We start from the raw sequence: 11,980 nt of genomic DNA on the forward strand, positions 1-11,980 counted from the left end.
ATGTTTCTTTTTTCTCACTAGCTTTAAGCAGCGAAGCCCAGCGGCATAGGATTACTTATCTATTAGAATGGAAAAAAAACACCTAGCAGTCCAGGAGAAGTAACAAGCAATTAGCCTTGTTTCATCTGGGTGGGGTCTTAGTTCTGCCACACAAGATACAAGCTCTTCTGACCGTCTCCTGCCACAACCATGAGCTGCACCCTCTCTATTTTGTCAAGGCCCGTAGCCCAACACCCAGGTACACCCAACTGCAGCTCCATTTTTTTCTGAAGCAAGAGGCAGTGGATGCAGAATGTGGATCCATAAGGTGCCACGTGCAGCAGTCTCCTGACAGCAAGGCAGAGGGTTTAAAGCACATTAAGGCAAGCTTGAGGACTGCAGTACTGTCAAGCCCAGCTGTGGCATGTTGGGTTTAATGCAGAATCCTGTTCTGGATAATATGCCACAGCCATATTATTCCCACACAGGTACTAATCCTCCTCCATGAATGTGGAGGAATGATAAGTCCCCTTGACCACTTGGAAAAAACATCTAGCCTTTCCTTAAAAAGGACAATGCTTGCATTTACTTTTTCTTTCACCTTAAAGGAGCAGAGATACTATGATTCCAACATGCTCTCAAGAATTTCAAACACAAATTTGTGAAATAAAGTTGTCAATGCTATTTTCTCCTGACAGTTACTATCCACACAGCACAGATGTGTCATTCTGCCAACTACAGATATACACACCCCTGACGATGCACTTTAAAAAAAGCAGTAACAGCAGTGCAAGTCATCCAGAATTCATTATGCTAAGTTTTTGCAGATATTTACAGGTTTTCTCAGCACTATATGAAACTGCAACAGAAAAATGCACCCGTGGCTTGAGACAATTGTTGTATTTCAGATAAAATTGGACTATATTACTGCAACATTTTCTCTTGTTTTTGTAAGGCTAGGAGGATGGATTGTCTAAACCAGGGCTGACTGCCACTGCTATTATTCAGATCAGTAACAAAATTATCTTTGACTCAACTGAGCAGAACAAGGTATCTAACCTTATTAACAAATGTCAACATTATTTCTCTTACAACAAATACAACTATATCTGTGTGGCTTGTGTGTTTTTGCAGCTCTGTATCTAATTTTTCTTTTCTTTTATGCTCCTGCAGACACATTTCTTAGTGACAAGGTGCATCCCCAAACACAGCAGCCATCTGATTATTATCCCATAAACTGCAGACATGTCTCCTGTAAGGTCAACATGAGTCACCTCCACATAGCCAAAGGTATTGCAGAATACCAAGCTGCATAAATCCACCGACTTTTGACTTCCCTGGGGCCTGATGCTGGGAACCTTTACTAGAAAACAGACCTTGCTGCAGGCAAGCTAGTGAAAGGACTGCTTGCACATCAGGGCCTTCATAGCAGCTGTCTTCTTTGATCAAAGATTAGTTTTGTATCTCTTTTCTAACTAATTTTAGCTTCCTGGCTGGTTCCTACTGAAGAATGTGATGCTATCTACATCCTTCAAATGCCACTCCTGTCTCTGTTTCTACATAAACCTATCAGATCACTCAATTAGTGATGTTTCAGAAAGACTATCTGACCTTAGGAGATGCAGATCCAGATCAAAGGTTAAAGCATACTTGAACTACATTTCTTTAGATTGGACAGGGATGATAATTTCACTAACCCTGCAGCAATTTAATGACAGTTGCTGATGTTCTATTATTCATCAGATCAAAAGAAACTTCCTTTCAAATGAAGGGACACAAAAATTCACTTGATTTTCTCTGAAAAACAGAGACTAAGAAACCAGTCTTTAATCGATTTGTAATGTTACTATTAAATTGTTCCAAATAATGACTCATAAAGGTTTTAATAGCACTGACAATATCCAATATCATCCCCTGCAGCCTATGAAAATGCCAGAAAACAAAACAAACTTGTGAAAATTTTAATAGAATTTCCACTGTTAAATTCTGATGATTTTTTTTTCTTGCTTCAAGTGGGACCTATCCAGTGAATTCAGAGGACCTGTGCTACATAGACTGGTGAAAATAATCACAACAGGCTGTATCTCCCAACATATGGAGGTAAACAATATTCTGCCCCTTTGTAAGAGTATAAAAATCCAAAAGCCAATAGGAAGGCATGTTAGCATGTGTGAATGGAACACACCCAATCAGGTTTTGATTTGCATTTAATATGAAGTACAAGTTCATAGTTTCAAGCCTCTTCTCACAAACAAAAGCTCTGAGATTAACCCTGCTGGTAGAGTTTGCAACAGAACAACCTCATGAAATGGGACATTCAGAAAGCCAGAAACTGTGGTTGTTCAGGGCTTTGCCATAAGTCATTATTACCCCTGTGACAGGGCACAACTGGACATGCCTGGTGCTGCAGATGCTCTGTGCCATGGGCCAATGTACCACTCGCCCACCTCAGCACCCACGAAGGCAAATGCTCACAGCTGTGATAGAGGAGGTCAGAATACAGCCAGGTGTTTAGTCCTGGAGCTCTGAAATAGGCCAGAACACAGGCAGGTGTTCAGTCCTGGAGCTCTGCAACAGGCAGAAGAGCAACTTTGAATTATTACCACGAAGGTCTCCAAATGCCCCTGCCATCCCTGTTAGAGCTGTCAGGTAAAAACCTTTGGAACATTGTTTACATCGATGTTACCTTTTTCCTGAGTAGGAAGGGAACTGTTTTATTCCACTGTATGTCCCCATTAGCCAGCACAATCATATTGGTGGGTATCTTAGGTTGGTATTCTGATATTGTGCAAACAACTCATTAGCTGAAGTAAGGTACATAAATAAAGCTTTTAAGTACAGGTGGAATAACATAGAATAATAGAGATAGGTGAGCAAGCACCATGATTTCAGCACTCTAGCTTACACTGAAGATAGACATCCACAGCTGCAATAAAGGAGCAGGCATTTTTGACACGGCCCCAACAGGTGCTGAGATATCTTGAGCATCCTAAAGGCATTAGGACTTTATTTCTCTTCTGGGAATGCTAAAATCAGTGGCTTATTTTTACTGAGGGATAATTAGCATCTACTGGAGATTGAAAGGTGCAAATATGTATACATAAACATACATATCTCTATATCCACATATATGGAGATATATATATATATATATATCTCCATATAAATGTGTGTATGCAAAAGTACATATCTACATATGCACATTTAAATAAAATACAAGTTGACACATATGCAAATGTCATTCCCAGGCATTAACTTCTGCAAGTTTATTCCTTGCAGTAAAATGACCAACACCTTGTATTTTCCCATTTTGTCTTAGTAGGAATGATGGGTATTAGTTATCTAGGACAGAGCAGCAAAACCAACAATAACAAATCCTGGAACCCTTAACTGTGAAGATAAGGTCTGTCCTACCCAAGGCAGATAGGCAGCAACAGAAGAGCATACTGTCACTGATGATTCACTTGACTCCCTGAACAACCTGCATCTCCTAAGAACTTCTTTTCAGAAACCAGCTAGCTAGACAATTACCCCCTTTTCTTTGTACCAAATTAAATTACAGTGAAGTACAATATTAAATTTAGACTAAATAAGCTTGTTTACTGATGCAAATCAAATTGATTTTCCCTTCCCCACTAATGAGATAGAAATAGCTTGTTTTTATATAATATAAAAAAATAACTAAGTTCCTCATAATTGTAGCTCTTATGACCACAAAAGGAGGATATCCACATGCTTTAGATTCAACCCCTTCAGAATGGTGATAAATATCTTGCAGTAAAGTAGCACACCTGAGTAGAAGGACTGCCTCAGCTTTGAACTGAAGAATTAAAAGATTTCACCCCAAAATACTTCACAGATGGAGGTCTACAGTCCATATAAGACCAGAAAGGAAGTTGTGTCTGTGCTCTCTTGGAGTAAGACAAACTATGTTAAATGAATTGCCTGTACAACGTTTGTATCTCAGTTACTGCTTCAGCTCAGTCACCAACAACTTTGAGTCATTCCTTGAAAGATCAGGTCACCCTTTGCTCATCTACATGAGACACACTGAAATCTGATGTTTTCAGACATGACAGACAATAGTGACTTAGGTCTCTGAATTGAGTCCATCTGCCCATCCAACGGGTGCCAACTAAACAGCACACCAACCCCAGGAAAGAAGATTATGGAATCAATCTCTTGGCTATTGAGGAATTCAGAAACTCTTCTGAGCTTTGGCAGCTATCTGCATACCATTTTCATTGACAGTCACAGGTAAGAAACACCACCATCACTTCAACATTTACCCTCACCTCACCAAGGAAGAAATTTACCAACTTAAGGGGCTTGCAAAATGTTAACTATCCTCTAAAAACTTACTAAAAAATTAAGCTGTTAAAAAACGCTAATATACAAGAACATGAGCATGGTTTTTTGGATACAGTAGATTTCAACTAGGAATAGATTCCATAGAGTAGTGTGTTTCTGCGTTCATTACTCTTCTTATCAAGCTTCCACACTGTAAGGAAAACAAGACTGCAGCATTTCCTTTTGGACAGGCTCTCTAAGGGGGCCAGCACTTGAGGCTGCAGGTGAGGAAGCCATTGTCCTCAGACTACTTGCCAGTAAAGAGATACACTCTGGGTTACCAGCTCAGTGACAATTTTCTATCTTCAAGTTGCACTCAGATTGATAAACGTGAATGTGATACTGATATTATATAACGACAAATTTCCTTAAATGCTATTTCTCCACAACTCCCAATTTCTGAACATTCCTAAGAAATTTGTACTAATAAATTGCATGCAAGTTGCTTTAACTTCAATATTCTTTTTCATTTATTATAATGAAATTCAGTTATATGCAACATCCAGCAATCACTGCATGACCACTAAATCACTATGACCAGAGTTAGGAAAAAGAATTTCTAGACTTTAACAGTACGGTGGAAGATTTAGGAGAGCAGGTCACCATTAGTGACACATGTCCATTTGGGGACTTGCATGCTGATACTGCTGTACTCTATAGAAAAACAAAGGGGAAAAGTCATCATAAGCTCAGTCAGAACAATACCTCCTTTGAAGTTTTATTACAGCTAATTGTAATCAAAGGTCGGTAACCAACCTTCTGCACATGATGCTGTGTAGTCCAAAGAATGTTCTTTAAAGTAGCATTATTTCTGACATGATCCATCTGCCAAGAAGAAATGCAAATATTTGAAAAGCACTAGAGCATACAAGAATGGTGCAACAGTTAGGTACTAAACACCATACACAAGTTCAGCCTGTACCCTTGTGACTCGGGTTCACATTCAGCTCCCTCCTGAACACGTTCCTTAAGCAATATGAACTGCTGTTCACAGGCTCACAGTTCTCTCCATCACAAGGCAGGAGAATGGAACTAGAGCTTAGAGTTACTTGGAATAAAGACCTGAAATCTAGATGCACAGACAGCGAGTCTTAAGGTGAAAACCACCTAAAGCCTTCAACACTGACCTCCCTGCCTCACAGAATTCAGTCATGAGTGAGGCTCTCAGGCTCTCACTTCCACAACCCTGAAAACAGGACTGACAGAAGCCAGCAAAGATGAATATGAGTCACCTGACCTGATAATAAGAAACTTGAGGAAGAATGAACTAATTTTGTTTGTCACAGGGACTAGGTCTAGAAAGTCCCCAGACCTCTCCTATGCACCTAATATAATTGCTAATGTCCAAGATGTCGATACATATGATGTGTCCAGTGACTGAGCAAGGATCCAGCTTTTTTCTTCCAGTATCACTGCTGTGGTTACAGCAGTGCCCTGTAGGTGCACAAAAGCACCACCACCTTGAACAGGTGGTGTTCATGATGTTCATGTGTGATTCATAAATCAGGCTATGAGGATCCAGTCCAACAGGTGTATCCTCAGCAAGTTGACAGATGTAGACAGCACTTAAAATACTGCTACTTCCCATGTAAACACTGCAGGATCACTTCCAACTGTAAAGATTATTGTCTTATTTCTGAAAAGCTAGCTTACCTGCTGCTCTGATCTGATGTTACAAAATTCAAATATTAAAAAATCATGATAATATTTATAACTTACACAGCTTTTTTTTTTTTAGTTGAATTTGCATAAATCACATACAAGTTGTAAATCCCTCCAAATGACCACCATAACTAATACTGTTTTCTCAAAAGGCACTTGTATCACCCAACCAAATCACTTTCAGTTTTGATTGTTGTGCTTTTGGGGTGCAGAGAGGCAAACCAAAAAAAAAAAAGTTAAGATGGTGGATATTCTAGAAGTGACATATTCTAAGTTAACTTATTCCATAACTCTAACAACAAGCACAATCTTTCTGAGAAGTGCTATGAAAAATGTTGAGTTACAATGACTTTTTACAAACAAGGGTGGAGTTGAAATTCATCATCCATTGGAAACCAGCTTAACCTTAAGAATGCTAGCACTGTATTTGTCTCCATTACATTACCCAACAACAAGTGAACCAAACAAACATGACTATAATTATTCTGACATTCCAATGTTTTATAATGTGATTTAAAGTCATTCCAGGAAACAAAAAATCCAACTCATTTGACTTCCATAATACGCTTAATCAAAAGGAGAGCTTTAGTCTCATAAAACTAATATTTGCTATAGAAACAATTTAACTATAACTGCACCTATCTTATCAAGCTTCCGAGTAAAATATCCATAATCCTCTTCAGTTGCAAGAGTCAAAGTCCAAGTTTTGGTCTTTTAAAACAGTCTATTCTTTCCAGGCTGTTGCTGCTCCTCTCCAAACTCTCCTATCATCCCAAATATGTTCTCCTGAAAAATGTGGGTAGCACTTACCTTTGTGCACTAAAAGGAATTCATTTCAGTGATCTGTTTTTCTCATCTTGTGAGCATACAAAAATTTCAATGGGAAAGTTTTCCACATATCTCACTAGTCAGAGTAGATTGTACCTAATATACCATTACTTCCTTAATTCCCCTATATTATCTGTTCAGCTCAACAGATGAAGCTTCAATAAATTAATACCACAAAGAAGTACAAGAGGCAGCTGTTTGAAGGTTCTCCATTATTTAACAGCTCTTCAGTGATATTCTCCTTACCTGACCTTCAGCCTTCTAGCTGCAAGACTGAAGTCTTTTCTGGTTTGGCATTTATAGATAACTGTAGGAATTCCAAACTCAAAGTTATTTAGCTCATACTACCAGCTTCCTGACAAACGTAAAGCTGCTTTAAAACACTGAAAACCATTTGAGTCCGTACATAGTACAGTAGCACAAGTATAAATTTTTATTGATAGACTGGAGAAAGTGAAACAGATAAAATTATAGTTGCTTTGGAATGATTTGGTGAAAAACATGGGCATAAACCATTTCCTGAAAACAGTAAGCACTGCTGAGTGAGAAAAGTAAAGGCTACTTTTAAAAGTTACCTTTCTCTTAGGCACAAAAGAACATTGATTGTCCTTATCAGGGAGGAGTAGCAAAGCCTGCCTCCCCAGCCCCACAAAGAAGTGCTTGGAATTTGAGACACAGCTTACCAACACAAGTAGAAATTCAGGTCAGAAAGAGCAGGAGACAGTAAGGCTTGTAGAAACATGCCTGTCTGCCTATTCAGAGGCTTCGCATTGCAATTCAATTGAATCCGCCTAATGCATGCTTAAAACAACACGAGATGATTTAGAAATGTACCCGCACGCACAATGCCATCCTCCTCCCTTCCCACAAGGTCTCAGAAACTCCTCTACAGCGTCCCTACAGGCTAAACCCACTGTCCAGCTTCCCTGAACACTCCAGATCAATGTTTCCACTCAAGCAGCAACTACAGTTTGGGATCTATGAGTTATTTTAAGCTCATGAAGCGTTTATAATTACAAATTTTATGAAACAATTAACAACAATTAACCTCTCGGGGGTCTAAGATCTTTCAGATGTTTAGACGATGCTGCAGGGAGAACTCCAAAACCAAAGGAAGGGAAAATTCACATTATTCTTGCCTCCTTCTCATTCACTTCAACTACTTCCTCTTCTCATTCTTCGGAATGATCCTCAAAATATTTTATGCACTAGAATCTTAGAATGGCGTGTGACAGTTACATATTTTTATCTTCTTTAACACAAAACAAATTACACCAAGTATCGAGATCAAGAAATACTTTAGTAGTTTCCAGATAAAGTTATATTTGTGCAAACACTGAGTATACAATCAGTGTATTTCTCAGGAATATTTCAGCCAAATGCCTATCATTTGACCTGGGTATTCTGAAGACTTCAAAAGGAGTCATACACAAAGAGTTTAGCTCATTAGCCAAAACAAAAGCGTACTCTAGAGACTACATGGACTTTCTATTTTAAAATAAAGAGTAATTTAACAAAGTATGTCTAGAGAGATTGGAAAAATAATTATGTCACAATGACACTGCTTTTTTTTGTCAGTCAGCATTACATATAGAAGTTTCTGGTCAATTACAGCAGGTCAGATACTAATCTGAGAAACATCCACTCTTACAAGCAGCTAGCTTACAATTTGACTCAAACTGACTTACAGGTAGAAATTAAACCATGGATTCTGACACCATTTTTAGTAGGAGACAAAGTAGGATCTATATGGGATACTCATTTTTCTCGATGGCAAAATAATTCTGTCTCGTGAATTGCACAGGATCCCAAAAAATGGCTAATGTAGTGCTGAAGGCTGGAGGAGATGACAACTGCATGACTCAAATACTTGTTTCCCTTCACTAATGTTTAGCTCTAGAAGGATGATAATAAGTTTAAAACTTCCCTTAAAACTCTTTAGAGACATGAAATACAGTAACCACCTTCTTCTCCAGATGCAGATTCCCACATAACTAGCTAATAATAGTGTTCTCTTCGTCATTTTTCCTCCATCCTTAGCCTGGATCTAAGGACACCCCCTGCAAAGCCTACAGAAAAGCCTCCATGATGCAACGCTGAGAACAGCAGGAACTTAGCCTATAATTAAAGTTCTTAAATGCTGTGATAACACAGATAAAAAAAATGACAGAAAAGCGATGTCAGAGCTCTGGCCCTTTATAACAGTACCTTCAGTCATGGAATCATCTGTTCTGCTCTGGTTAGGCTGCACTCAAATGTACTGCTGACTAGAGAAAGAAAGTTGACTATCACCGGCATGCAAACTGTTACCCATATTCTGTCATCTTCTTCTTGTCCAACCCAGAAAAAAAAGTCAGCAAGAGAACTGATACGCAATTTAAATTGCTTGTCAAACTCAGATTTGGTTTGCTGGGTTAATAGATAGTTATTAGGATTATATTGCTCTGCTAACTGCATATGCACCTTGCAGGCAGACAGGGTACGGAGAGGGCAGAATCAAAACTCCTATCAATAACCTCCTTACAGACTGGAGATGGTGGTGAATGAATTATGTAGCCCTTTTCTACCCCTCCAAAAAAAATTAAATACAAAACTATGTATGTTGTTCAGCATATGGGGCATGAAACCGAAACTAAAAGCAGCAATGCTACACTACCACAGCACGAACCAACTACCCATGCAGGGAAGATGATGTTTCTCTTAGGGATGCTTGATGGACAAGGATTACAGAGTTCTGAAGATGCTGCGTTTACTCAGTTGGCTACTGAAATTGATAATTAGTTGTTATTAGCTGTAATGCAGCCATTAAGCATTTTAAACCCTTCATGCCAAAACAGAACACATACCTGTCATCATGTTACTGAACTGAAAACTAGATCCACACAGTAAAAGGCTGAATGAACTGAATACACAATAAACCTTCAGATAGGAATGTGCTACGTCCTTCTGCAACACAAAAAGTGCTGCTGCCCTCACGGCTGAAGCATAAAGAATATCAATTATATCGAAATCCTTTTGATGTTTCTTATTACAAAACGAATTCAGTAGGACGTTTACATCCAGATTTCCTTAACAGAAAGCTGTCACTTTATATGAAAATATGGAAATTCATAGGTCATAGGCATCATTAATTTAACAAGAGAATGATGTACAAGCTTCAATTAAACAGAGAACACAGAGATGCCCTTCAAAAGCGAGTCTGTACCTATTCCAGAGTATTTCTTAATGCAGAGAGGTGCTGGTGGCCTGAAGCCTGTCCCCAGGCTCTCCTTGTATTTATCTGTCCACCGTGCCGAGGGTGGCAGGCACCGAGACACCGCACCTGCCCGGGCTCGGCTCCCCTCGCGATGGTCTCCCCTGCACCGCGCCGCTGATCGCCTCCCAACAGGGAAAGTTCAGCCCCACGTAACGACCTCTAAGATCCTTTAAACACCCCCAAGACTTGTCCCCTACAAAGCTTTCGGGGTGCTTGGTTTGCCTAAGGCAATTTACGAACTAGTTAAGCTTCGGCAGCCCTGCGGAGGAGAGTTGCCTTTTCCGCCCCCATCGCACACGCAACCGCGGCAAATTCAGCGCCGCGTCCCAGGGCAGCCCACGGACGGACTGGGGTCCGTGCCGGCGTGCGGGGACAAGGTTCGGAGCCGAGCTTGGGCTGGGCAGCTCGGGGAGGACGAGCTGCCAGCCCCGGCAGTCACCGGCCCCGCAGGCTGAGCCCTGCCCGCGGCGGCCGCGCTCCTCTCCCTGCTCCCCCCGCTCGCTCCCACTCACCGCCACCGAGCCCGAGGAGGAGGCGACGAAGACGCGGATCACCATCTTCACCTCATGAGCCGCGGCGACAGGAGCGGTCGGGACGGGGCAGCGAGGCTGCGAGGAGCCGCTCCCCCGCACGGGACGGGGCCGCCCAGCTCCAGCTCCAGCTCCACCCCGCCGCCGCCGCCGCCGCCCCCGAGCGTGGGCACCGCCCGCAGCACCCCCTGCCCTGCCCGGCGAGCGCAGCCCCTCTCGGGCGAGCCGGGTCGGGCTCCCGGCTGGCAGGAGGCAGCGATAGCGGCGAGAGGCGGGGGTGTGTGGGCGGCGCGCAGGGACCGACGGGCGCTGTAGTCCTCCCCGGGCGGGGACAGCCGTAGCGCGGAGCCAGGAGGGAGCCGGGAAGGAGCCTGCCCGCCCCCGGCTGCCGGGGAAACGGAGGCATGCGGCAACCTGCCCGCCCCAGCTGCCGTGCCCCAGCGCCCGGGGCTGCCCCCGTGCCCCTGGGAGAGGCTGAGAGGAGCTTGTGCCGCCCTCCAGGTGCGCTGCCCGCAGGTCGAGGTGAACAACGCCAGAATTTGCTGTCCCCCGCCACGAGGGCTGCTCCTGGTCCTAACCCGTACTGAGCCGCCAGATCTGATCCGCTGGGTCCGGTCTGACCCCTTGGTCGCGGTTTACTATGGCAAAGAGGTGGAAAATGAGCTGTTCTGGACGGGCATTCCTGTCAAGGCAGGCAACAGGAACAACGTAGGAAAGACAGGACACTGGGTGAGAGGGCTCATACGCCATATGTCCAAAGGAGTTAAACAGCGCTGCCGCTTTCACTCCCTGGTATGGATGCACGGTTCCCAATATTGTCAGCTGTGGAACAGATGTTATTAATCATCAGGATAAGCAGATAACCCCAAATAACCCTTCACCAGTCAGCTCATCTGCAAGCGACCAAAGAGAACTCGGTCCTCATCAGCTTTTGGGTCTGTGAGGATGCAGCCTGCCTTTAAATGAATTCAAGAACCGCACAGCTGACAACCCTATACGTGTTACTACAGTCGTAACCCTCATCCTGTTACTTCCCTGCGTGCAGCCAGGTGGTTGCTCATTCCCTCTGACTAAATTTCCCCTTCACACCGTTTCACACCAATGATGAACTGTGCTGTGTCATCCTCCTTCACACCTTTGCATTGCCACTGCCCTCAGTGAATTTCCACTGTTCAGACTAAGCACAGACCTCGACTTGCTGCTAAACATATCCTTAAAGCTTGTTGTACATTTTAGCATTGATTATTTATTTTGGAATCTTGAATTTCTTGAGGAAGGTAGCTAGTAAGAGCCATAAAACTCTCAGTGCTCTCTTAGAGCTTGATTTATCTTGTAGGAGTCATTGGAAAGCTTTCTACTGATTTCACTGTCCTCT

At 42.4% G+C, this 11,980-nt stretch overlaps 1 protein-coding gene across 4 annotated transcripts in view; it reads right to left on the reverse strand.

Annotated features, from left to right (window-relative positions):
* Window positions 1-10,860, reverse strand: part of SH3BGRL2 (SH3 domain binding glutamate rich protein like 2) — a 37,854-nt gene extending 26,994 nt beyond the window's left edge. For 2 of the 4 annotated variants that reach the window (XM_088162125.1, XM_088162126.1), the window contains exon 1: window positions 5,086-5,169. In XM_088162125.1, the coding sequence (XP_088018251.1) occupies window positions 5,086-5,154 (69 nt within the window). In that variant the 5' untranslated portion in view covers window positions 5,155-5,169. Of the gene's footprint in view, window positions 1-5,085; window positions 5,170-10,587 lie in introns of those variants that run through there. The other 2 variants (XM_088162128.1, XM_088162127.1) reach the window with 2 other exon arrangements.
* Window positions 10,861-11,980: the final 1,120 nt, after the last annotated feature.

The sequence above is a fragment of the Sturnus vulgaris genome, chromosome 3 (genome assembly GCF_052056855.1).
Source record: "Sturnus vulgaris isolate bStuVul1 chromosome 3, bStuVul1.hap1, whole genome shotgun sequence".
NCBI lineage: Eukaryota > Metazoa > Chordata > Aves > Passeriformes > Sturnidae > Sturnus > Sturnus vulgaris.